The following is a 27,298-nucleotide window of genomic DNA, read 5'->3' as shown; positions in this document are numbered from 1 at the left end:
ATGATTTTATTTAATGAGCTCAAAACCCCTGGGCGGTAAGCATCATTACCTCCTTTCTGCAGCTGTGGAAATGCTGTTCCCAGAGGGTACCTCAGGCCTGCAGAATGGCTTGTGGGCTAGCCTGAGGGACTTGACTGACAGCCCTTTTCAGCTCCCCTTGGCCCGCCCGCCCCTTTCAACCAAGTTACTAAGCTAAACACTCCATACAAGGCATTTTACAAGAGGTTTTTTAAAAAAAAAAAGCTAAAAATGGACAAATGGTAAAGGGAAGGTCTGAGTACCATCCCCTTCAGAGTGTTCTGTGGTCGGTGCCTAGAGCCCAGATGAGGTCATGGCCCTGGACCTGGGCTCGCCTTCTTAGCCTTCCCCCTAAGCCCCACTTTCGGTTGTTAGGCTTGCGCTTTGGGGAGAAATCAGGAGACGTCAATCTGGGCCTCCAAGCATTACCTGGATGTTGGATTCACCTGCTATAACACCCACACACACACTCAAGGGCTCAGCCACCGTATACTGCTCCCCTCCAGCCTCCACTTTGAAAGGTAGCAGAAAACGCCACCCAAAAGATACCACTTTGGTATATTGATTATTTTGAGCTGTGGGCATTTGAAAACCAGCAAATGCAGGGAGATGCTTTCTCTGAACTCCCATCATCTGCCTAAACACAGATCCTCCAAAAGGAACTCACTGGTCATAAATCCCCTTCCCGTGAGTTTCAGCGGCCAAGGAAGTTGACTCTTATCACGGGAGAGAAGACTAAAAGTCAATACCACACCCAGACAAACTGTCACAAACCATCATACCTCCCATCTAGTCTTCTAAAGGCCAATTCATCTTCCTAAAACCCATTTACTCACCCTTAAGAGGTCTACATCCTCCTCCTCTTTCCCTATTAAGATGGTGTAATCCTGAATTCTGAGTTCCTTGGGGAGTTACTCATTTTTCTCTGGGTATCTTCCTTGTATACATGTTAATAGACTTCTGTTTGTTTTTTCTCTTGTTAAACTGTTGTGATTTATTTTATTTTTTTTTAGAAGATTTTATTTATTCATTTGAGATACAGAAAGAGAGCACACGTAGTGGGAGAGGCAGGGGGAGAAGCAGAGGGAGAGGGAGAAGCAGGCTTCCCACAGAGCAGGGAGCCTGACGTAGGGCTTGATCCCAGGACCCTGGGATCATGACCTGAGCCGAAGGCAGACGCTTAACGATTGAGCCACCCAGGCGCCCCAATCTGTTGTGATTTATAAGAAATATATCTTTGTTCTTGGTCCTAAACCCTTGGAATTTCCTGAGTGATAAGAGCAATGGGAGCATGTTTTATTATAATGTTGGGTCTCGTGTCCTCAGTTATGTTAATGAGGTGACTTTTGGATGGGGACTGGTTGCCAGGGGAATGAATACCTTGAACTGTGAATAGAGGAGAGGACCTTTTAGTCCCATGCCCTGATTTCCGGGGAGGGGAGGGGAGAAGAGGCTGAAGGTTGAATCAAATGCCAATGGCCAATGATTTAATCAATCATGTCTATGTAATATGACACCTCCATAAAAGCCAAAAAGGAGGGAGGCTGGAGAGCTGCCTGGTTGGGGAACCAGAACACTTTCACGTGCCACCCAAGCTCCACCAGAACAGAAACTCCTTTGTTTTGGATTTTGCCCTATGTATCTCTTCATCTGGTTGTTGATTTGTATCCTTCAGTAGCCTTTGTAATAAGCCGTAAGTAAGCTCTGGGTGGCTCTAGCCGAGTAATGGAACCCCAGGAGGGGGTCGTGATTTTGTAGCCAGTTCGTTAGAAGCACAAGTAACAGCCTGGGCTTGTGACTGGCATGTGAGGAGGTGGACCTCTTGTGGGACTGGGTCCTCCACCTGTGGGATCTGAGGCCGTCTCCAGGTAGACAGTGTCAGAATTGGGCTGAACTGTAGGTCATCCAGTTGCTGTCTGAGAATTGCTTGTTAGTGGTGTGGGAAAAACCCTGCCACGTTGAAACTGGGTCCCAGAACACTTTATCTGTCTTTTATTATAGGAGTCTCAGATAAGACCTAAGAAAGGTAGAGGGAAAATTATTCTTTTTCCCTTGCAACTTCCCTTCCCCTCCTCTTCATCAGGACTAACCTGTTCCTGGCTGGTACTTCTGCCCCCAAATGTTTCAGGTGAAGAAGGGCTTACTTTTCATCTATTTATTTATATCTGTAATACATTCTGAAGATGATGATGTTGATGATGACAATAATTAACTCAGTTCTTTTATCTTAGGTAGAGAAGAATTAAGGTTCATCTGGTTGTTGTTTTTTTTAAAGATTTTATTTATTTTGACAGAGAGAGGGAACACAAGCAGGGGGAGTGGGAGAGGGAGAAGCAGGCTTCCCGCCGAGCAGGGATCCCGATGTGGGACTCGATTCCAGGACCCTAAGATCATGACCTGAGCTGAAGGCAGACGCCCAACGACTGAGTCACCCAGGTGCTTCCGGTTAATCTGGTTTTTGTAAAGAATTTTATTGTAGGGTGCCTGAGTGGCTCAGTTGGTTAAGCAACTGCCTTCAGCTCAGGTCATGATCCCAGGGTCCTGGGATCGAGTCCCACGTCAGGCTCCCTGCCCAGGGGGTGTCTGCTTCTCCTTCTTCCTCTGTCCCTCCCCACCACTCTTGCACGTACTCTCTCTCAAATAAATAAAATCTTTAAAAAAAGAATTTTATTGTAAAAGAGTACTTATTTATAAAAAAAACCAAGCTTGTATAAAGGAAAAGGTAAAATTCTTCAGTCTTCCAGCCCACTCCTGTGCCACTTTCTGGAGGTGACCACTGTATACCAGTTTGCCATGTATTTTTCCAGATATATCTATACATTTACATACGCATGCATTTATGAACTCTTTATACAAAATCAATCACAATGTACATACATAACTTATTCTTTCTAACATTTATTTAGAATTCTACTCTAAGGATAAACTATAATTTAGGGATCATATAGTCTTTTACCTGAACTAAGACAAATTCTAATTCACAGGGGCTCCTGAGAACACAGGTGTATACTGGGACTGTCTCAGGAAAACCAAGTTTATGTTTACCTAAAAATGGAACTTCTACTGAGTCAAAAAGTAGAATTTAAAATGATGTTGTCAAGAGTGCCTGGGTGGCTTAGTTGGTTGAGCATCTGACTCTTGGTTTCAGCTCAGGTCATGATCTCAGGGTTATGAGATAGAGCCTGAGTGGGGCTCCACACCCCCGCTTTGGGCTCCATGTGGGGTTTGCTTGAGAGATTCTGTCTCTCCCTCCCGCTCTGCACCTCCCCATGCCCATGTTCTCTCTCTCTCTCAAATAAATAAATAAATAAATAAATAAATAAATAAATAAATAAATAAAATCTTAAAAAAAAAAGAATAAAATGATGTTGTCAGACAGTTTGGTCATGCCAATTTCTAATCTATCAACATATAAGGGCTTCTATTTCTTCAAACTTTCAAAATACTGAGCATTATATATAATAGTCTTTTAAAAAGAAGAAATCAAAGATATTCAACCTCATTGATTATTAAATGCAAACTAAAATAACATACAATTTCTTACTAATTTGGCAAATCCAAGAATAAAGACTCATTCATTTAAATTGAGAGAGAGAGCGTGAGCGTGTAGGCATGCACATGCAGCAGGGGAGGGGCCAAGGGAGAGAATCCTTTAAGCCAACTCCCCACCAAGTGGGGAGCCTGACAGGGGCTCCGTCCCATAACCCATGAGATCATGACCCGAGCCAAAACCAAGAGTCCATGCCCAACCGACTGAGCCACTCAGACGCCCCTCTTTTCTTTCTTTTTTTTTTTTTTTTAAGATTTTATTTATTCATTTGTCAAAGAGAGAGAGAGTACAAGCAGGGGGAGCAGCAGGCAGAGGGAGAAGCACGTTCCCACTGAGCAGGGAGTCCAACGAGATACTCGATCCCAGGACCCTGGGATCATGACCTGAGCTGAAGGCAGAGGCTCAACCAAATGAGCCACCCAGGCATCAACCCCTTTCATTTCTTATTGGTCATTTGTATTTCACATTTCTATGAACTACTTGTTCATATCCTTTTTGTCTACATTTCTTTTGAATTATTGGTTCTTTTTTATTGATTTATAAAAGTTCTTTGCATATTGAAGGAATTAATTCTTTGGCCTATATTTGGCTAATATTTTTTTCCCAGCATAATGTTTGTAGCTTGACTTTGTGGTTTTTTTAGCCTTATAAAATTTTTAAATCTTTATGTACATTTTTTGGTGACATTTGGATTTTACATCTGAGATTGCAAAAAACAAGAACAAAAAGTAATTTTTTCTGTATACTTTTTAGTTTCTTTTTTATTTTATTTTACTTTTTTTTTTAAAGATGTTTTATTTTTAAGTAATCTCTACACTCACCGTGGGACTGAAACTCACAACCCTGAGATCAAGAGTCACATGTTCCACTGACTGAGCCAGCCAGGCACCCCTAGTTTCTTTTTTAATTTTAAATTTTGAGCCACCTAAAATTGATTTTGGTTTAAAAAATAAATTCAGCTTTACTTGTTTCCATATTGTCTGGTCACTTTCCCTAACATCAATCACTGAATAGCATGTCTCTCCCTTCCTCCTGCCATTTGAAATGCAACTATATCTTGTGCCAACCCTCCATATGTACTTGGTTCTATTTCTAACCTCTCTGTTTTCTTTTATTGATTTGTTTGGCTTTATACCAATAGTATCTTGCTATATAAAGTCTGCAGTCCTTCATATGTCTTAATATCTGGTAGGTTTATTTCCCTATCTTCAATTTTTTTCAGATTTTTCCTGATTGTTCACTCATGCTTAAATTCTTCCAGCTGAATCCTCCTCTCTCCCCACCATTCCCAATACAGTTGTTATTTGATCAGTATTGCACTAAATTTGTAGATTAAGTCAAGGAGGATTTACATCTGTGTATCACTGAGTCTTTTTCAAGAATGAGCTGCACTTCCTGTTAAGGTTCTGTTTAACTACAGGGTGGTCATCAAGGAAAACATGGACAAACATATATATTATTATTTAGGTTACATTGCAATGCATGACATAGGCATTGTATTGTGACTTACTAACAATGTATGGTTTGGTGCACGGTGCAAAATTGTAATGAATGAGATGCATGACACTATATTTCCATTGATCCCAGCTGTGATCAGATGATTTGTGTCTCTGATTTCTGCTTGAATAAAACTGTATCCTGGGACACCTGGGTGGCTCAGTCGGTTAAGCCCCTGCCTTCCGCTCAAGTCATGATCCCAGGGTCCTGGGATTGAGTCCCGCATCATCGGGCTCCCTGCTCAGCGGGGAGCCTCCTTCTCCCCTGCCTGCAATTCCCCCTGTTTGTGCTCTCTCTCTGACAAATAAATCAATAAAATCTTTAAAAAGTTTTTTTAAAAAACCCTCCATCTTTAGCATACCCTAGAAGAATTAATCGAAAGGGCTCTGTTCATTAAAAAGAAAATCTTAGTATTAGCCCCATTTCCAGATTTTTATGGCCATTTTGCATATTGCACCTAGGTAAAATGCTGGGCTGTCAGGGGAGGTGCCAATCTGGGGACACAAGTTGTACTCGGGGCTGCAGTGCCCCTTGGAGAAAGTCACATGAACCAGGCTCCTTTTTTCCTGTTCCCCTTCCCCTCCTCTTTCTTTTTGCTTAATTTGATTTTAAAAGTCTGCCTTTGTAATGAATGCTGTCTCTATTGGAGGGTATAACCTCATTGTTTAATTATATTAATTATATATGAAGCACAGGTAATGTACTTCTAAACTTGACCTACCGTGCCAATAATGTACTGCGCCAGATCACTACATTAATTGGGCTCTTTGTTGCAAAAAGTGATATGAACTGAGGCACCAGGCCACAGTCAGCCCCTGCTGAGTACTAACGGCTGGGATTTGGTCCTGGCCCAGCTGGGATCCTCAGTGGGTGAGGCAGGAGGCTGCTGACACTCTTTTTTTTTATCATCCAAAGTTCATAGTTTTTATTAATTAGAGTTCACTCTTGGTGTTATACATTCTATGGGTTTTGACTAATTTATAATGACAGGTACCCACCATTGTAGTACTATGCAGAGTATTTTCACCGTCCTAGAATCCTCTGTGCTCTGCCTATTCATCCCTCCCTTGCGTCTAACCCCTGGCAAGCCTGATCTTTTTCCTTTTATCTTTTTTTTTATTCTTATGTTAATCCCCATACATTACATCATTAGTTTTAGATGAAGTGTTCCATGATTCATTGTTTGTGCATAACACCCAGTGCTCCATGCAGAACGTGCCCTCCTCAATACCCACCACCAGGCTAACCCATCCTCCCACCCCCCTCCCCTCTAGAACCCTGTTTGTTTTTCAGAGTCCATCGTCTCTCATGGTTCGTCTACCCCTCCGATTTCCCCCCCTTCATTCTTCCCCTCCCGCTACCTTCTTCTTCTTCTTTTTTTTTTCTTAACATATATTGCATTATTTGTTTCAGAGGTACAGATCTGAGAGTCAACAGTCTTGCACAATTCACAGCGCTTACCAGGCTGCTGACACTCTTGAAATAGTCGTACTGGAGGTGTTCTATGTAGTACATGGCCCATAATTGCTTTTATTTTTCCAGTTAATATCGAGTTCAATAGACTGAATACGAAGCACCGGGAATGACACTGACACATTACACCTGTGTGATCTGCACCGTATGTGGGCTGGGAGGGTGTTCGTGGGGGCCTGGGGAGCCCTGAGGTGGCCCTGTCTCGGCTGTTCTTTCTGCTCACTTCCTTTCTCTCGGCCGCAGAGCGTGGCAATGTTGTTGGGGGGGGTTGGAACCTTCAAGCAGACAAGAACCTGAACAGGAATTGGCTTTGTCCCCCTTTTCTGTGACTGCAGCTGCAGGTCGTCGGGACCCTGAGGACGTGCCTGGCTGGGAAGAACGAGGAGGGCCCGGACTGACCCAAGGAAGTTTGGTTATGTGCTGTTTTCGTCTAATACAAACTCTTATTCTTTTCATTTTTTCCACGTCCTTTCTCGCCAAAACAGAGAAGCGTTTCCATGCCCATGCCAAGACAAGAGATGACAGCACTGGGCAAGTCTGCCTCTGAACCATGAGCTGATGCTCTGAACCCTGAGCCTAGTGGGGAGGCAGCCTCCAGCCTGCACTTGTCAGGGCCTGGGTGTGTTCTGGGCACCAGAGGGCAGCTTGTTTTGGAGCTGAGGGACGCAGAACTGGAAGGCAGGGCCAAGCCCATCTGTGCCTAGGAGGAGTCTGAAGACATGCAGAGAAAGCTTTGTGCTTAAGCCCTGTAGCCAGACAGCCTCAATTCCAGGCCCAGCCCAGCCACTCAGCAGCTCTGTGACCTTGGCGTGTTATTTTGTCTCCCTGGGCCTCAGTTTCCACCTCTGTAAAAGCAGGCTCAGAGGAGCACCCATGTGGCAGGACTACTTGAAGCTGGAAATAAGCAGCTTGCATAGCACCCAGCTCATAGCAGGCCCTCAGGGAGCAGTCAGCATCCACTCATTACTGCAAGAGAGGCCTCCTTGTTCCTTACGCTCTGCAGCAGCTATGACGGGGGCGGGGGGGACGGCAGGGTTTGGTACTCTTCGCAAACCCAGGAATGCTCTGCTCAAGCTGATACGCAGGTGGAAACTGAGCTATCCCACCGCACGTCCCTAGCTTTGCCCGCCTTCAGAATCCCTCCGCCCCTGGATGACCTCTGGGCCAAGCAAAGTGTGGAAAATGGGACCTGGGGAGCTTGATTGGACCTGAAATCTCCCTGAACCTGAACAGAGACCATCTGGGGAACGCACTCCCCCTCTTTCTTGATGAGACCACTGGTGTCATAAAGCTGTGTGGTCATCAGCGCCCCTGGGGAAACCAGGTTGTGGTGGCAAATCTAACCAGAAGCCCAAGGTGGGCTTCCCAGGTGGCCCTTACCCTGTGCTCCTTGGTATGTAATTGAACTAGAGCATCCAGGGCATGCGGGCATGTGTTGCAAGGTGGTGGTTTCTATAGTAACAATGAAGGCTCCAGCTGAGTTCCAGTTGGCTCTGCTGATGGTGAAGCCGTACAGAGGCCAAAACCCAGACTCACCCTGAGGCTCCTTGGGAAGGGGGTCAGGGGAGATGGCCTCCAAGGTCCCTTCTAGTCCTTGGTCCTGTGATTTCCCCAGCTCACTGTCCTGCATCTATATAAAGTGGCAGCTCAGCCTTGCTAGCGCACTGGAACACCTGGAGAGCTTTAAGAACTCCTGATACTAGTCTCCCACCTCCAGAGATTCTGATTGAATCGGTCTTGGGTAGGGCCTGGACATCAGGATTTTTAAAGTATTCCAATTCTTCGGATTCTAATGTGCAGCCAAGGTGGAGAACGACTGGTAAAAAGGCAGGCGAGCTAATAATAATTAATAATTAATAATTCATGTGCCAGATAGTGTGCTAAGCATGTTATTTACATCGTGTCCTTTAATCCTCACAACAATCCCCATTTTCTAGCTGAAGAAGCATGCTCAGAAAGGGTAAGTGACTTCCCAAGGCCAGAGAGCAGTAAACACCTGCATTCTATCCCCCCAGATTTCAAAGGCCGGGCTGGTAACCCTTACATAACTGTTTTGGAGGCCATGTGAAAGGGGAACTGGGGACATGTCTGGGGCAGGCCCCTGAGGGACCCTTGATACCCTAGGCGAGGTTTCCTGTACCCAAGCTGAGGTCCCCAGCCCTGTGCCACCCCCAGCGTCTCGTCTGGTTGGATAGGAGCGCGGGTAGGCCAGGCGTGGTTGGCTGCTTCCCCAGAACCCAGTGGCTTGCGGGGAGGCCCAGTGGGACCCGCCTTTTCATTCGGGAGAGGTGGAACCTGACACCTTGCACTCAGAGCTGGTGAATCATGTGCTCTGTTTCCCAGCCTTCCTGAAGAATGGCAGTCTTTCAACTTTGGATGCCGCATAAGATGAGACTTTGTTCCCAGGGGAGTGGGGAGTGGTTGGGAAGCACATTTTGTTCACCAGGTGGCTGGGGTTTAGAGCAGACTCAGGAAAAAAGTCAGGAGCCATCCATAAAATAGGACCAGGGCCTTTTAATTTGCAGTTTCATTGAACTTGAGTGAAAGGCCAGCGCAGCAGGTACCTGTTTTACTGGCAGTAAAAGGAAATTAGGCAGCAGTTATTTAAAAGGAGTTTGAGTTGTTTAAATCTACAATTTAGAGGTGCATGTATGTTTTAAAGGAAAGTTTACAGGGCTTGGGGACTTGGGTTGAACTGTTTTTGATAAAAAATGATGTGGAAAATATTTTCCTTTCTTATTTCAAACCTTCCCCTTTGCTGTTTGCTTCCTAAATTTAGCAGTCAGGGAGAAGTAAGCAAATCTAGCAGGAAAAAAAAAAAAATTGAAGCCAGGCAGGCAAGATTCAAAGTTTAACTGAAGTGATGGACTGAAAATACAACTCTCTAAGATGAGAAATAATTCTTCCCGTTTTATAGAGCAGAGTCATTATTTCAGTTTAAACAATTTCAGATGTGATTGACCTTGTTGGATGTGGAAGTGGTGGATTGGGCATTTCCCCAAAGGACAGACCGGGGAGGAGACCATCCTCTAACCATCTAACCCTCAGCCAAGAGCTCTTGGAGGAGGCTGGAGGGCTGTGGGAGGCCCAGCAGGCTGTCACTCACCATCTCCCAGCCCTCCTTCCTTGTCAGGGCAACTCAAGGGACTCTTATGTTGTGGTCCAGATGGACCCCTGCCCCGATCCCCAAGCCTGACCACAGCCCTGCCTGCTGGGAAGGCAGCGAATGCCCTACCTGACTGTAGGCTCAAGTCACTGGGCCAGATGCCAGGGACCAGCCTGGTCCACTGCCACCAAACTCTGTCATTTCCATTCGTGGCTCGTTTTTTGGTGTTTGTTTTTGATTTTGTTTCTTACTTTTTTAAAAAGATTTTTATTTATTTATTTGAGAGAGAGCACGTGCACTTGAGCGAGAGAGCACAAGCAGGGGGAGCAGCAGAGGCAGAGGGAGAAGCAGACTCCACGGAGCAGGGAGCCCGACGCGGGGCTCAACCCTAGGACCCTGGGATCATGACCTGAGCCGAAGGCAGATTCTTAACCGACTGAGCCACCCAGGCACCTCTGTTTCTTACTTTTGGAGAATGGTTTTCTATTCACTGGAATGACTGAAGGACTGACATCTCTGAATTTTGGGTTATTAGAGAGGATAGTCAACTCAAACTAGTTTAAGCAAAAAAAAAAAAGAGGACAGATAGGTAGTAGATAAGACAGGTAGGTAGGTAGGAAGGTAGATAGGCAGATAGATAGACAGATACAAAAAAAACCCAAGATGAATTGGGATCAGATATGACTAGCTCCAGGGATCCCCAGATAATATCACTATAGCTCTTTCTTTCTGTCTCTTGGCTCTGATTGTTTCTTCTTCATTCTCCAGACAAAATTTCTCCATGTAATAGGCAAGAGGACTTGCCTCCCAGGTTTATGGGACATGACAAAAAGAGCTCATCTTATAGAAAGTTCTCAGAGTGGATTCTGATTGGCCCAGATTGAGTCAAATGATGATTGCTTCACCAATCTCTATGATAGATCAGCCTAGCCTGGGCCTTGTGCCCACCCCTGTGGAGGTGATCAAGGCGTTGATGGGACAGGAGGACAGTGTTTAACAGTCCTGCCAAGAGATATGAGTGGGAAGGAAATCCCCAAGGTAAGCAGAAACTACCCTGCCACCAACTTGGTCCACCTCAGTTCCAAGTAATGTGTTAGCCAAGTACGCATATGTGGGAGGGGAAGGGGATGAGTGGGGTCATGACAGCTCATCACTCGCATATTCATTAGCCATTGATTTTGAATCCTACCAACAGGCACTGTTCCGGGTTTTGGGATCCAGCATTAAACAAAACAGACCATCCCTTCCCTAGTGACCCTTATATTCTTGTGGGGAGAAGCAGTCAGAAAGATAAAATAACTAAGCAAAATACACATAGAAAGAACATCAGATGACACTTCCATCAGCTAGAAGGAAATTTAGAACAAGGTAGGAGGATAGGGAATGAGGGGGTGGGGTCATAGGGTTATAGGTGCGGGGGGTGGGGGTGCGGTTAGAGAAGGCTCACACAAGTGAGGTTTGAGCAGAGCCTTGCAGAGGGGTGAGGGAGGGACCCATGCAGACATCTGGAAGAGCCTTCCAGGAAGGAGAAGGAACAGAGGGGTTGAGGGGAAGGGTGCCGGCAGGCTCAAGGAACACTAGGAGGCTAGTGTGGCCAGAACAGAGCCAGGGAGGGGGCAACAGCAGAACCCGAGCCCATGAGGTAACTGGGCCCCCACCCATAGAGTGCCCTGGGCCACTGTGAGTTCTGTCAGGAGAGCAAAAGCCACAGAAGGTCATGTGATATGTCAGAGCATTCCCTTTTGTTAGCTGTGGTTTTCTCCCCTGTTGATTATAGGTAAGTTGAGAGCAGGGACATTATTTAGGTATTCATTCATTCGTTCATTCACTCATTCATTCCTTTATTCAGCAGACATCCACTCATTCCTTCCTTTATTCAGCAGACATCCACTCAGTACCTACTACGTGCTGGGTGCTGGGAGCCTGAAGGTGGGGATCTCACCATCTAGTGGAAAAGAAAGAGAAGTAAGGCACAGACGTCGGTGCCGTGTGATCTGTGAATTCCACAAGCAGCTAAGTGCCCGCGTCCCCTCCAGAAAGGGCAGCGGTACGAGTCCCATGTGTGGTTCCTACTGCTCCAAGCCCAGGATCTCAGATCTCCCAGGCTGATCCAGATATAGCTCCTCATGGTCCTACAGCCTCGAGCCAAAGGACGCATTTACCCCTCGCCAGTGTGCTTAGTAAGCGGTGTGGGTGGGAAAACAGGGCAGAAGGGGAAGAGCATTCACTGGTCCCCAGTCTGTGGCGCATGCACCCTGTCTGGACTCCGGTTCCAGCTAGGCTTGGGGTGGGATGGGCTTCCACGGCCAGGTCTCCAGCTACCCATGATCTGAGGTTGAGGGTGAGGGTTTCTTCTTGAACTTCCGTGGCCACGTCTGGCATAGGATGGGGGAGCCGCGAGGGGTGATCTGGGTTCCTAGATTTCTCTTCTGGGGTCCATACTGCTTTTGCTTATTTCCATCTTCCCAGCCTCTTGCACAGTGCCTGCATGTACGAGACTTGCAGGAAATATTTGTTGATGTAGCACTAGTGGTGAGCCCGTAGGACACCGCTGTGGATGTGCAGGGCCGTGGTCTCGGTCAGGCTGAGGAGCATCGGGGAAGACATCACGGATGACCCCTGCATGTGTTATTGGGAGGACCAGGAGGTCAGCACTGCCCACCTCTGCAACCAGCCATGCAGGAGAAGCATGTGGTGGTCTTCAGGGACAAATTCGTTTTGAGGTGTTGAGTTAGCGGTACCGATGGGCCATTCGAAGGCCTGAAAGTCTCAAGATCAAAGAACAGGGCCAAAGGGAAAGGAGGGGTCGAGAGCCGTGAGGAAATATGAGCTGCGGTGCAGGCATATGAACTAGTGAGATACCAGGTAGAAGATGTCTGGGTCGGGACGGGGTGAGGCCAGGGAGGCGCTGGGCAGAGAGGAAGTTAAAGCCCTACAGAGATCACATCCTACCCTTCCTTAGTGTCCCCTCCACTTGGCTGACTTGGGGCCAACTGATGTTTCGGCTCCAGGCCCCAGATATGCTGGGTCAACGTGGAAGCAGGGCTAAGACCCCAGGGAGGGAACAGGGACTGGGACTCCACAGCACCCTTCTTCACGAGGTGGCTCACAAGTGAAGGGTCTAGCCTTGGAGGACAGCTGGAGCACCCTCGGAGGCTATGGTCTGCGGGAGGGAGCAGCAGACGCTTCTGAACAGCATCTTTGAGGATGTCTAGCTCATCCTAGTGAGCTTCGCTAGTGAACAGAACTCCTCTAGTGAACCTTGGCCTGAGCCCTTGGTCTTCCACAACATTCTCTAGAGCCCTGAGGAAGCTTTGCCTGAGGCGCAGGAAGCCTGCAGGCTGGAGATGGGGGAAGAGTCTCCTGAGCATTCCTTCCCTCTGGCACTAGGGAGTGCTCTGTGGAGCTCTGCGGAATGACTGGGTGACTGGATGAAAGAGTGAGTGAACTCAAGCATTCTTGAACAACTGAATGAATGATCAGATAGGCCTTGGAACTTGGCAGAGGGGTGTCCCAGTGCCTGGTAGATGCACTGCTCTCAATGCATGTTTCTTGGGTGATGGGTGAGTGTGGGATGAGGACTCAGAGGTTTCCTGAGCCCACAGAGTGGCCAGAAGCCCTAAATAAATAAACACGGTTATTTCCCACAGTTGGCTTGCAGGATAATTAAGTGGCATACTCTCCCTTTGGGAGCTTCTGCAGTTTTTCTTTTCTTTTATCTCAGATAGCAATAGAAGCTGCTTCCCATTTCTCTGACCTGGGCTGGGAGGAATTGGGGGGGAAGAGTTGGCGCCCGTCCTTCTCCCAGGTGGGAAGGACACAGAGAACTTCTCCTGCTCACTCTCCAAGATGGACAGCTTGGGTCCTTCTAGCAATCCAGGGTTCAGGTCAAAACAGCCTTCCTCTCCCTCTCCCTCTCTCCTTCCTTCCCTCCTTCTGTCTTTCCTGAAATGTATTTCCAGCCCATGGGGGCTCTGCCACATCTGTCCAGCCCTTGTCATGGCACCAACTCCGAATATCAATCACAGTGTGGCCGCCGCAGCCGTGGCCACCATCCTGAGCATCTGTGTGTAGCTGGGCCCGGTGGACACGAGGAGACCTCCCTCACCAGCTCTGACCTCAGGGAGCTCAGGGGCTGGCTCCTAGGACAGGATGCACCCGGAGGCTGGAACCCGACAGAGTGGCATCCCTGAAGGAGATACTCACCCCCTGGAGCCTTCCGCATTCCTGCTGGCGAGGTCCGGGGCTAGGCTTTCATGGAGGCCCCGGGCCACTGTGGATGTCCCCCAGCATCACCCAACACCTTGGTCTCCTCTCCCCCACGTCCAACTACCTTCCAGGGACCATCCCTCTGGGGCTAGGCCTTTGATGGAGTCCTCATGCAGAGTTCTGTGTCTGGATAATCCTCGCCCACCTTCCCGCTGCCTCTGGGGGCCCACAGCTCCAGCCCAGGCTGCTGGGCAGGTGGGAGGGCTGCAGTCAGGATGCGCTCACCGTTGATGATATCTCAAGGCACTCTGGGGGAACATCCAGCCAGCAGTTTGGTTCAAATAATGAGATGTCAGGATCCATCTATCTCTCCATTCATCTCAGATGTGTCCTTCCCCAGGGTCTTTCATGGGGGGACTTTGGGAGTACAGAGTGGGGTGTGGCTAAGAGGAGAGAGGCTGGGCCATGGCCTGTGTGATCCATCACTCCTCCGGTGAGCCAGGAGCTCTGACGTGGGGCTATCTCGGCAGCAAGTGCCAGTCCCCGAGAAGAGGCACCGTTGTCTGCATTTGGGTGTTCTGGCAGCTCTGGCACGAGCCTGGAAGGGCCTACTTGTCCTCACAGGTAGTTCTCTGGACAGCAGCTCATCCAAGCCCCGGCTGTTTTACTGTATGCCTAGTCCAGGGTCAGGCCCAAGTTTATCCCTAGGACACTGTAGCTTGCTTGGCGACCTCCAGCTTGGCTGGTGGTCCCCTCAGGGCACCTCATCTCGGGGGTCACCTTCTCCAAATCCAGCAAAGAGCACTGGGCAAGAGAATGACTTTCCGGGTCAGAACAACCAGTTTGAATCCAGAAACTGTGACTCATTAGCTCTGACCTTGGGCTTTAAAAAAAAAAAAGCCTTCATCTTTTAAGAGCAGTTTGGGTACTGTTTTTTTTAACTTCTTGAGCCTCGGTTTCCTTATCTGTACAAGGGGGGAAGTACTGATCTCCTGCTCACAGAGTTGGGGTGAAGTACGGACGAGGTAAGGCAGCTGGCTCCTGCCGGCGGGATCAGGGCTCACCCCACAGTGGCGGCTTTATCCTCCCGCCTGCGACCCCTCTGATGCTGACCTTTGGCTCAGGTGACAGGAACACCCTCCAGAGGCTTCGATGAGAAGGCGTACCTGGCAGCCAAGCAGCTGAAGGCCGGAGAGGACCCTTACAGGCAGCATGCCTTCAACCAGCTGGAGAGTGACAAGCTGAGCCCAGACCGAGCCATCCGGGACACACGCCATTACAGGTACAGCATCCATGGCGCCGGGGAGGGCAGGGCCGGCCCCCGTCAGCAGTCCCCGGGACGGAAGGAATGAGAAGGATCGCCTCAGACTCCATCTGGTTGTTGAGAGCCTCACACCCTCACCCTCAGTTGTTCTCTCGCCTCCTCTGTTTCATTGACCTCCGGAGGGCCTGAGACGGCCAAGGAGACTCAGTGGGCGCCGGGGAGGCCCCTCAGCACCTCAGTCTGGAGTCCCAGTGAGAGGGGGCTGCCAGGGGACCACAGGGAGGCCGGAGGGGGTGGGCGAGCCTGCTGATGGTGGCTAAGGTGAAGAGGGGCCACCAACCCTGCCCGCACTGTGCAAGGGATTCTCGTCTTCCTGCCCCGCTGCCCCCGCTTCCTCAGCAGTTCCCAGAAATGCTCCCCAGCCTTGCTCTTGGCTCTCCCAGTGAGCTAGGTGGGAGAGGCCCCAGAGCAGGACCAAGGACACCTTCCATGATGATCCCCACTCCGACTGCACTCGGTATAAGTGACCGACCTTGGGCAAGCCATCAATGCCCCCTCCTTGGTTCAGGCCCTTGATGTGTCCTGTCTGGATTATAGTTGCCACCTCCAGTCCCCCCTTCCTGCCCTCACCTATGGGAATAGTCTGAGGTCCTTACCCTGAAGTGCAAGCCACCCCTCCTGGCCCTGAACCAATGTTCCTTTTTGCCTAGCACTTAATGCTCCCGCAGTCCTATGCCCTTCTGTCCCCCCGCCCTTGTCTATGCACACACTGTTTCCCCCGCCTGAACCCCACCCCCCACCTGTACCTTCACAACTCCGCTCAGTGTCCTCTCCTCCAGGGAAGGTTCCTTGCCAACCCAGGCTGGTCTGGGGGCTTCATCTGTGCTCCGTGCTGACAGGGCAGGAGGGGCTCTTGGAGCAGACTCACCCATGTGCTTGCGTTTCTGAGGGACCCACATGGGCTGTGTTGGACCAGCTGTATTCCTAGCACCAGGCTGGTCCTGGTCTAAGGGTAGGTGGGGATGATGCAGGTCAAGATTGCTTTTCCTTCTGAAGCAGCTACTCCACAGCACAAAAGGTATGTGCGAGATAAGGGTGCAGAAAGGGACATGCTTCTAGCACTTTCCATGTCACTCATGGAGGTGAGCCTGAAATCCGGTGGGCTTGGCCGCCTGTCAAGAGGAGATGGACATGGAGTCGGGGGAGCCCCAGACTGTCCTCACTGTCTTGGAACCCCAGCACTGCTAGTACGACGATAACCCTGCTACTCGGAAAGGCCTCCCCACAGGTCCACTGGCCAGCTCAGATCTCACAAGTTCTTTCTCAGTCAATGCTGGTGCGGAGTCCACCTGCACTGTGGGGCCTACAAGGCTATGTCCACACAACTCTGTTTGGAGACCTTTCCTGGCAACCCTGGCTACGGCCAACCTTGACCCCAAGGCGTAGAGGTCCTATGGATCCAAATCTCTGAACTGATCCGGGGTTAGCCTGGATCACCTCTGCCCTCACTCCCACTAAGCCCCCCTCCTAGCTTCTCAGGTGCTCACTGAAGAACTTAAAGGAGGAGTTTCTCTTGGGGAGACACAGGTCTTAAAACAAGACTCTTCGAGTGTGAGGCAGGGCTGGTTTGGTGAGGCCAGCCTCCCTTCCTGCCCCCGTGTTGCTACCAGCCCCCCCAGAAGCCTGAGGTGGATCGGGGTGTGTGTGTGTGCGCGCGTGTGTAGATTGGAACCTCCTCGTCCAGCCCTCAATCTGGGGAGCCCCCTCAAGGGGAACAGAGAGACCAGGCAAGACAGACCTACTAGCAACACAAAGAAAACCCCACCAGCCCCAAACCTGAAACACAGGCCTGGGTCAAACCTCTTCAAAGGCTCTTGGCTCCTGAGAGCCGGATAAATCGCCATCATCATGGTTGTAAATCCCAGAGAAATGCAGAGTGGAGAGAGTTGGAGGGGGCGGGTTGGGGGGAGGTCAAGTCTACCCTCCAGATGGGGTATGGGTAGGTAGGCCACTTTCAGGTGGAGAATGGGCATCACTATCCAGATTCTCTCCTTCCTGGGCACCAGATGGTTGGGGTTCCCTGTCAGGACGTGGGTCCCTGGAGGTCAGTGCTGGGGGGCCGGGAACCCAGGAGGCAGCTGCTTCTCCCAGCACTCCCCCCCCATCCCAGCAGGCCAAGCCCACTCCCACCCCCAAATCTGCATGCCTCTGGGAGGATGCACTTGGGAAGCCTGGCTTTTGGGGGGGGGCAGAGGTGAATTTCCCTACCCCTCCACCCCTCCTACTCCCTACATCGCCTGTCAGGGAGAATGATTCTAAAGCCTCTCAGGATTCCTCCCATGGGGGTCCCAGGCTGGTGGGACTCCTGCCTTTCTGACCCCATCTGCTCTGCAGGGCAGGAAATGGGCCTGGGAATCCGGCTGTAAGACGCTGTCTGGGCGTGAGTGCTGGAATGAGAAAACAGACCCTGCTGGAATAGTCAGAGAGCAATTGTAATAAAGAAGATTGCCATGAAAACCAGCTGCCTTCCCGCCGGCCCCAGGAGCACGAATAAAAGCACCAGCAGAAGCGACAGGGATGGAGGCTGGCAGGAATGGATTGTTTTAATTCCCTTTCCTGAGGAGGGGGAAGCCAATGGCTGAAAATGTGGTGTGAGCCGGAGAAGGGGGAGGGAGCGGGGTGGCAGGCACTGCTCGTGGTCTTCTCGGGGCTTCTGTGTGCTCCAGGGGGAGGCCAGGGCCCCCAGAGGAGACAGGCTGCTCCCCCGCCCCGGGCCACCAGCCAGCTGTCCAGGCTGGGCAGCGAGAGGGAGGGAGTCACAGGACGATAGCAGAGGGGCGATTCCTCTCCAGATCCTCCAAACGTCGCGAGCCGGGAGAAGAGAAAGAAACTACAGGGTGCTGTAGCTGTAGCTGAACAGAGGCTGGTCTCCCCGTCTCCCCCATTTTGTCTCTCCAGCAGGCAGGGAGCTCCGTCTGTTGGCCCAGGGCTGGGTCCCCGGGGCCTGGAGCGGTGCCCACACAGGCACAATGGTCAGAACCCTTCTGAACACTTCAGTGATGGGGGTTCTGAGGGCTCTAGGTCTTCGGTAAAGATGACCAGGCCGGGGAAAGTGCCCCAACCTGTGGCTTCCCTCTTAGGGCTCCAGGCCGGATGGGCTGAGTGGGGTGGAGTGCGGGCTTGGAGGGCAGCCCCGCCCCCTGGCTTCAGGCTTGCCTTCCCTGTCCCACAGAGGTATTCCTGGGGCAGCAGGCTGGACAGAGAGAAGCCTCAAGCCTGTCCTAAGGATGCTCCCACGCTGCCCTCTGACCCCTGTGCTCCATTCGCAGTTGCCCGTCTCTTTCCTACTCTGCGGACCTGCCGGCCACCAGCGTCATCATCACCTTCCACAATGAGGCCCGCTCCACCCTCCTGCGCACTGTGAAGAGGTGAGCCCCATCTCAGGACCCTCGCCTCAATGGTGCTGCTCCCCGAGGCCTCGGGAAGATCTGCCAAGCCCCCGGCAGGAGTGCACATTGAGACAGGGTGCGGGGCCAGATGGTGTGAAGAGGTCAGCCACTGGGAGGTGGAGTCCTGTCCTTCCGAGAAGCTGGAGCTGGTGAATCAGGGTCAGAGAGACCCCAGCAATCTAGTTATTGGGATGCACAAACACAAGGTCCGGTCCCCAGGACAAAGGCAGATATTCAAGGGTCAGGAGCCAAGGGAGTCAGGGATGGACATGAAGCCTCAGGTGGATGGCCGTTAGCCCAGTAGGTGCCATCCAACAATTCATAGGGAGATGCCCCTCTGTCCTCCTTAACTTGGCCCTGCGGTCAAGTTTAACTCCTACTTGCCCCATTTCTTTAACGAGGATAGGATTTGGAGTATTCCAGGGATTAAAGAAACTTGGGGTTCCTTTCCCAGGGAGCAGAGGAAGAGGAAGGATGGTGGGAAGGAAAGCAGGCCGGCAGTTCCGGGCCTAGCTGGGTGGTGTCCCGTTCCCCCCCGCACCCCCACCCACCCACCCACCGCTCCCGGCCCTGGCAGAACTTGTTAAGCCTAAGCAGTCAGAGCAGCTACAGGTCCTGTCTTGACAACAAAACTGGGGCAGTTCCCACAACCCATCTGGCCCAGATCCCGGGTGCCTGCAGGTCCAGGCAGCAGGGTCAGCCAGGTCCTCGGAAGAGCCTGAGGACGATACTGCTCCTCAGCCACTCATCAGGGCCCGGGAGTTTTGCAAGGAGCTGCTCGTGGCTAGTGTGCTGGCCCCTGAGCTGGGTGGTGGGGGAGTCCTGGGGCAGGGAGAGGTAAATGGACGGTGACCCCTAAATCCAGGCTCCTCTGTCTCCATCACTATGTCCCCATCACTCCAGTGTCCTGAACCGAACTCCAGCCAGCCTGATCCAGGAGATCATCTTAGTGGATGACTTCAGTTCAGATCGTAAGTTTCTACCTCCTGTTTGTTATTCGCACCCTTCCAAACTCTCATTTCCCCAGAGCGTGGAGGCAAGCGCTCCCAGGGCCGTGCTGGATATCACGGGCTGACCCCTCCCCCTCAATTGGGATCTTTTCTTTTTTTTTTTTTTTTTAAGATTTTATTTATTTGACAGAGAGACTGTGAGAGAGCACAAGCAGGGGGAACAGTTGAGGGAGAGGGAGAAGCAGGTTCCCTGCGGAGCAGGGAGCCCGATGCGGGGCTGATCCCAGGACCCCGGGATCATGACCTGAGCCGAAGGCAGACGCTCAACCGTCTGAGCCACCCAGGTGCCCCAACCGGATCTTTAGTCTTCTAGGTGCCCTCCCTGACTCTGTTCCCAGGTGCCAAGGAAGGGGGAAGAGTGGTGTTGTTTTGATGGGACACCAGTGAGATGACATTTTTTAAAAACAGAAGCAACATCAGCAGCATCCTTTGTTCTTACAAGTGCCGAATGCTGAGGATTGTCCCTTCAGTGTGGCCGCGCTGGTGTTGACCTGGCTACCCGGTGTGACCTGCTGGTGCTCTCTGGCGCCCCCTGGGGGCAATGCCATAAGTATTCCTCAGTCTGGCCTGGGAGTGAGGCACAGGGCAATCCTTTGGCCATTAGAGATGACCATGCTCCTGTGTACCTCCCCACCCCCATCCCTTTCCCTGGACCTACTGTGAGACATCTTCTGGGCGGTTCCAGGGGCGACCAAACCCCTTGTGGTCTGACGCCCATATCTGAATGAGCTTGCTTCCTTTCCTTCACCTTCAGCTGAAGACTGTCTGCTCCTGACCAGGATCCCCAAGGTCAAGTGCCTGCGCAATGATCGGCGGGAAGGTAAGTTCTTGGATCCTGGGTGCCACTGCAGACCTATTTTGGTCTAGACCTCTGCACCTCCCCATTCCCTTTTGGCACCATGTCACACTAAGCCAGCATGCGCCTACTGCATTCCTGGTGGCCAGGACCAAGGGGTGTGGAAAGACCCTTCTGCTATCCCGGGTCAGCCTCTGCCACGGCATGACTGTAGGCAAGTCGCTGTACTTCTGGCTGCCTGGGCTGTCTCTTCTGAGAAGTGGAGTTATTTATTTGACAGAGAGAGAGAGAAAGAGCAAGCAGGGGGAGTGACAGGCAGAGGCAGAGGGAGAGGGAGAAGCAGGCTCCCTGCCAAGCAGGGAGCCCGATGCAGGGCTCGATCCCAGGATGCTGGGATCACGACCTGAGCCGAAGGCAGATGCTTAACTGACCGAGCCACCCAGGCGCCCTGGGGCATTATAAAGCAGATGTCACCTCACTTCCAATCGAGAGGTGTTTCGGAGCATCAGCCACGCAGCTAGGATTGTACATGGCACTCTAGGAAGCACAAAACAAGTATGAAACTTGGTCCCTGCCCTCGGAGAGCTTATTGTAAGGCCAAGGAGTCAGGACCAACCGCAGGCACAGACTGGTCATGGTGATGTGGGGGCAGACCCCAGGAGAGGGACGTGATGGGGGACTAGGCCTTGCCTGGGCGAGGGCGCAGCGAAACAGGTGAAGGGAGCAAGCAGGGCAGTCCAGGCTTGCGGACTCGGCACGAGGGCTGGCCCGGCACAGGCGCACCTGTCATACCAACAGCCCTCTCCCTGAGGGCTCACCTGTAGCAGGCGTCCACTCTGCCCGTGTTCTCACATTCCTTCTTCCTAACAGCCCATCGTCCCCCTTCGCATATAAGGAAAGTGAGGCCCAGGGAGGTTCAGTAATTTGCCCACGGTGATGAGTAGAGGAGCCAGAATTCCAACCTGGAGGAGGGAGGCCGCCCTTAACCTCCCTCTCCTCCTCCCTGCCTGGGAGAATCTGGGTCTGGTCAGTAGGGGAAATGGTGGGGTGAGGGTAGATGGCAGAAGACCTTGGAAGCCAGAGAAAGGCATTTAGACTTGATAAGGCAGGTAGTAGGGAGCCACTGAAAGTTTGAGAGAGAGAGAGAGAGAGATGTGAGGGGCATAATTAAGAAAGAGCAGTCAGACCAAGGAGACCTGCTCACTGGCATGGAAGAGGCCAGAGAGAAATGAAATTTCTCCCAAGCACTGGGTTGTAGGTACCTTTAGGCCCAGGAATATAATGTTTCCTGGGATTTGCCCAACACGGGTACAAACCTTCAGTACTTGCTACCTACCGGTGGAGTGCAAGGATGGGACAGATGGATTTTTGCACAGATGGGTGTATAGTCAGATGGATGGAGGCAGAGTACAGGCAGAGGTATGGCCAGGGAAATCTCTCCAAGGAGCAACTGTATGCTGAGCTCTTAGAGTGAGGCCCCTCCATCTCCACAGCTCACAGGACACCAGTGGCTGTTCTCTCAGTAGTCTCAGCTGGGCCTCCTCTCTCCCCAGGAGCTGCCAAAAGCGAGGCCATTCTTTGACAGCTGGTGAGCCATCAGCAAGACTGTTTGGGGTGGGGGTTGAAGCAGAGCAGAATCTAGCTGAAGTGTCGGCCTTCTAGACACCGGGCACTCTCCCCAGCAGGTGGGGATTATTTTCTCTCTGAGTCTTTTAGATGAGAAAACCCAGGCTCAGAGAGGTTAAATAACATGCTTAAGGTACGTGAAGGGTCTGGCATACTAACTCCAGACTGTCTTAGTCTAGAAGATTCTCACGAGGTCACCTCTCACGAGGTCACACATGACGATGCAGCTGAAGGGGGCGGCTTAGAGATCCCGGGGGGTAGGGAGGAAAGGGTTTTGGTTTCTGGTTTTCTTTTGGTACCAAAACACACTCGAATGCACATTCCATTCACTAACACCTGACTGTTCATCGGTGTGTCCCCAGAGCCCAGAAGAGTATCTGGTACACAGAGAGCACTCAGAGAATGAGCCTGGAGTAATGATGGTTGCTGAGTGGATGAGAGAAAAGAGGGAGGGAGGGAGGAAAGAATCAAATACAAAGTAAAGCTCAATCACAGTAACTCAGAGGAAGCCTTGAGAGCCCTGAGACTTTTGCGGGATGGCGGGGAAGCAAACTGGCCCCGTCCCAGTATCAACCCCTGTCCACTCTCATGGCAGGGTTGATCCGGTCCCGCGTTCGCGGGGCAGATGTGGCCACAGCTGCCGTGCTCACCTTTCTGGACAGCCACTGTGAAGTGAACACCGAGTGGCTGCAGCCCATGCTGCAGCGGGTCAAGGAGGTGAGTCCCTCTGTCCCTGGGGGAGCTCTGTCCCTTGGGATGTGCCCACCATGTTCTTGGCATGAGGGCGCGTGAACAGTCATTGACGTTGGATAGGCAGAGTGGGAGCCTAAATGGTCTGCTTCCACCTGAGTGACATCATGTTAATGAGCTTTCTCCTCTGAAAATGGGGTAACTGTAGTATTTGTCTCACGGGGTTGTTGTGAGAATTCATGTGGATGTGAGCTTGGGTGAGCTGTAAAGCTCCTACTACGAATGGTGGTGAGGTTTTGCTCCCGGGGGAGGCGGGTCCTGTGCAGGGGCGGGGTGCAGCTTGGGGTCAAGGCTGGGAAGCCTGAGAAGGAGGAAGGGAGTGTGTGTCCTTGTCAAGGACAGATGAGGACAGGAGGTCCCTAGCACGTGCCTGCGTTTCACTAGAAGGGGGAGGGTAGGACAGGTGGAGGGAAGGATGAGGTAATCACGGATCAACCATAAAAAGACAAATAACCCAACTTAAAAATGGGCAAAGGATTTGGATGAACATTTCTTCAAGGCAAATACACAAATGGCCAACAAGCACAGGAAAAGATCCTCAACATTTTTAAGCCTTGAGGGAAATGCAAGTCAAAACCACAGTCAGATACCACTTGATACCTACAGGATGGCTGTGACCAAAGGATGGAGAGTGACAAGGGCTGGTGAGGGTGTGGAGAAGTGGGAGCCTTTTCACTCATGGCTGGTGAGAATGTAACATGGGGCAGCCGCTTTGGAAAACAGTCCTGCAGTTCCTCAAAAGCTTAAACACGGAGTTACCTGATGACCCTTCCACTGCTGGGTATATACCCAAGAGAAATGGAAACACACGCCACACAAAAACTTGCACCGCAGTTTTCGGGACAGCATCATTCAGAATAGCCAAAATGTGGAAAGAGCCCAGATGTCTGTCAAGATAGCCATACAACAAAGTACTAGTCAGCCATAAAAAGGAATGGAGTACTGATAACGTGCAACGATGTGGATGAAAACGTTTCCCTAAGTGAAAGAAGCCGGTCACAAAAGGCCACGTGTCCTATGATTCCACTGATACGAGATGTCCAGAATAAAACAAAGCCATAGAAACAGAAAGGAGATGAGTGGTTGTCAGGGCCTGGAGGGAGAGAGGATGGGGAGTGACCACTAACAGGTACAGGGTTTCTTGTTGGGGTGATGAAAATGTTCTGGAATTAGATAGGGGTGATGGGTGCACAGTCTTGTGAATATATTGTAAGCCAAATTTGTACACTTTAAAATGGTGAATTTTATCACATGTCAGTTACGGCTGATGAAATTGCTATAAAAATGTGAATTATATCTCAGAACAAAAAAGTGTATAAAAAGGCAAAGGCGAGGCCCCCACAGAGCTCTCTGGGAAACCATGGGTGGTCTCCCCTGCTCTGGTCCTGAGAGGGGGTGTGAACCGAGGGGCAGAGCTGGGCTCCAAGTTGCAGACAAGAGGATTTTGAGGGTCAGCACAGAGTGTGGGGAGAGAAGAGGCTCTGGTCTGGGTCCCTCTGTGGAGGGAGAGGAAAGAGAGGGCTGATGGCCATTGACAGTTTTGCATAGCGTGACTGACATAAGCCACCCCACCCCCGAATCTTTAGTAAAATTGACATTACCCACCAATGTTTTGGAGGTGGATTTGTGCCTAGGAGGGTGAAGGGAGCAATGCGTCTGACCTTGAAGCGGATGTGGCATGAAAGAGTGACAGCCAGGTTGCGTAGGGATGGCGGAGTCCCTGCCCTCACGCTGCTGGCGGTCCAGTTGGGAAGACTCAGCCCGAACATGCACAAAGGTGGATGACGATTAATAAAACAACAGTTCAAACCAGCAACAGAAGAGCCACCTCAGACAGCATATGATTCAGAGCCCCAGGAATTGTCTGGACTGTAACTGTGAGAGCAGCTTAAAAGAGGAAGAAATCCTCAGCCTGTAGCAATCTGGCAGGGCTTCACTGAGGAGGTGCGATCCCAGCAGGGCTAAGCACGATGTGAAAGGAAGAGGCTGGGAGAGCACTGTGCCCATGGGACCCAGGTGGGACCTTCCAGGAGCCTGGCTATGGGGCTGCAGGACAGCTCCCAAGAACCTGCCGCATCCTGCAGAAAGGGCTGAGTGCCCTGTGGCTCGGAGAGAACTTCTGCCCACAGTCCAGGCAGCTGGGCCTTTCTTCACAGAGTCCTTGGCCTCACACCATCTCTCGTTCCCTCCCCTCCAGGACCACACCCGTGTGGTGAGCCCCATCATCGATGTCATCAGTCTGGATAACTTTGCCTACCTTGCTGCATCTGCTGATCTTCGTGGAGGTGGGTCCATCTCCCAGAGGAGGGGCTGTAGACTTGAAAGGGGCAGGGGAGGGCAGTCTCAAGCCTTGGTTTGGTGCTCTTCTGCCCAGCTGTGCCAGAGCGTCTCACACCACCAGAAAACGGAAAGCTCTGGGGTTGGGGACAAAGCCCTCTGGCCCAATCAGTGACAGAGCCCAGCTAGTCTTGTGTCTTCCCCTCCGAGGCACAAGCCCTGACACATCCTTCCCAAAGGCTGCCAGCCCAGGGACCATGCCCACAGTCCTGGCAGAAAGGCATGATGGGACAGTGTCATCATGAATTCCTGATACATACACCTGCAGGTGGTCTGGACCCGGGCTGTCTAATGCAGTAACTATGGGCCGCATACGGCTATTGAGCTCTTAAAATGTGACCAACCTGGATTGAGATGTGCCGTAGGTGGAAAATACACACCAGGTTTCAAAGTCTTATTATGAAAGAATGTAAAATATCTCATCAGTAGTTTTTTATATTGATTACATGTTGAAATAATAACATTTTGGGTATTTTGCATTAAAATATATTCAAATTAATTTCATATGTTCTTTTTGATATGGCTACTAGAAAAATTTACATATGTAGCTTGCATTTCTGCCTTGCATCATATTTCTTTTGGACAGCTCTGGTTTAGACTTTTTAGCCGTGCTGTCCAATATAATAGCCATATTTGGCTATTTATATTTAAATTACAATTAAATAAAATTCAAATTCACTTCCTAACTTGTACTAGCCACATTTCAAGTGCTCAATAACCCCATGTGGCTAGTGCCTACCATATTGGACAGTCAGTACAGATATAGAACATTTCCATCATTGCAGAAAGTTCTATTGGACAGGCTGCACTAGAGAATCTGTTGCTAGGAGCTAGTGGGCAGAGTGGTTTTCCTTTTTGGGGCCCGGACTTCCAAAAAATGGAAACAGCTATTACTTAGATCTTGGAGTTGAGTGGGGTTCTGAAGGGAGCCAGGCATTTCTCCTTTGGGAAATCACCTCAGGGCCTTTGCACTTGCTGTTCCCCCAGCCTGGAATTCCATTTCCCCAGATATCTGCATGGATCAGTCCTTCATTCAGGTCAAATGTGACCTCTTTAGAGAGCCTTTCCTGACTACCCTTACTAGAATAGTACGAACACCTCTCTTTTCTTTATTTTTCTTTTTAACACTTTTCACCTTTGACTAGCAGATTGTTTTATTGATTTATTTTTGTAGTCTCTGTCCTACCCAGTAGATCAATGAGGGCAGGGACCCGTCTCGTTCTGAGTGAAGGAATGACTGCATGAATTGCCCAGGGCCCTCTGCGAGCTGGGCTCTGATCAAGGGAGACTGAGGGCTGCAGCAGCTCTGCCCTGAGCTCCGTCCTCACCCCACTCTGTCCCTTAGGATTTGACTGGAGCCTGCATTTCAAGTGGGAGCAGATCCCTCTTGAGCAGAAGATTGCCCGGACCGACCCCACCAAGCCCATAAGGTCAGTGCTGCCGTGGGCTCTGCAGAGACCCCTTCCTTCCCTGGGTCAGGGGGCCTGGGAGGCTGCTGGGGGGGGGGGCTGTTTCAGTTGCTGGTGCTCCTTAGGGGGCACTGTCTAAGTGCTGACTCTGTTCTGGGCCCCAGGGACAGAGAAGACAGAGGTCAGGGAGTTGCTGGATGTCCTGCCCCTGTGACTCTGCAAGCGGGGGATTCTGGGGCAAATGACCTGGGGTTCTGGGGCCATCTAGAAGGGTTCCCAGCTTCTCCAGCTCATGCACTGCCTCTTTCCTCTCCTTGCTCCCAGGACTCCTGTCATAGCTGGAGGAATCTTTGTGATCGACAAGTCCTGGTTTAACCACTTGGGAAAGTATGATGCCCAGATGGACATCTGGGGCGGAGAGAATTTTGGTAAGTTGGAAATGACAATAACAGTAACAACAATAATAGATAACCCTGCTCGAGCGCATTCTATGCATAAGGCCCTGTTCTACACATGTATGCATTTGTTTAATCCTCATAACTCTCTGAGGTAAGTACTATTATATCACCATTTTACGGATAAAGAAACTGAGGCACAGAGAGGTTAAGTAATTGGTCTAGAGCCACACAGCTAGTAAACAAAGATTTAGGTGGTCAGGGGGAGCCTGTGGTCACATGGCTAGACATGTGTGTGGAAGGACATACAGATTGTAACCGGGGCTGCAGCTTTAACTACCACAGCTGATTCTCTTCCAGAAAAGCCAGGGGTGGGGGGTGCAGCGGAGTTTGGTGGTTAAATGTAAGA

The 27,298-nt window shown here is 50.8% G+C and overlaps 1 protein-coding gene across 1 annotated transcript in view; it reads left to right on the top strand.

The window, feature by feature from the left end:
* Positions 1-27,298, top strand: part of GALNT16 (polypeptide N-acetylgalactosaminyltransferase 16) — a 91,427-nt gene that overhangs the window by 43,615 nt on the left and 20,514 nt on the right. Inside the window, exons 2-9 of the mRNA XM_034992353.1 lie at positions 14,978-15,135; positions 18,447-18,545; positions 19,470-19,537; positions 20,331-20,396; positions 22,594-22,715; positions 24,946-25,033; positions 26,431-26,515; positions 26,819-26,922. Coding sequence (XP_034848244.1) covers positions 14,978-15,135; positions 18,447-18,545; positions 19,470-19,537; positions 20,331-20,396; positions 22,594-22,715; positions 24,946-25,033; positions 26,431-26,515; positions 26,819-26,922 — 790 coding nt within the window. The remainder of the gene's footprint in view (positions 1-14,977; positions 15,136-18,446; positions 18,546-19,469; positions 19,538-20,330; positions 20,397-22,593; positions 22,716-24,945; positions 25,034-26,430; positions 26,516-26,818; positions 26,923-27,298) is intronic.

This window comes from Mirounga leonina, unplaced genomic scaffold, assembly GCF_011800145.1.
Source record: "Mirounga leonina isolate KUSES-001 unplaced genomic scaffold, KU_Mleo_1.0 Mir_82, whole genome shotgun sequence".
In the NCBI taxonomy this organism is placed as follows: Eukaryota; Metazoa; Chordata; class Mammalia; order Carnivora; family Phocidae; genus Mirounga; species Mirounga leonina.
Note: the sequence above shows the minus strand (reverse complement) of the source record. Positions and strands in the feature narration are given on the sequence as shown.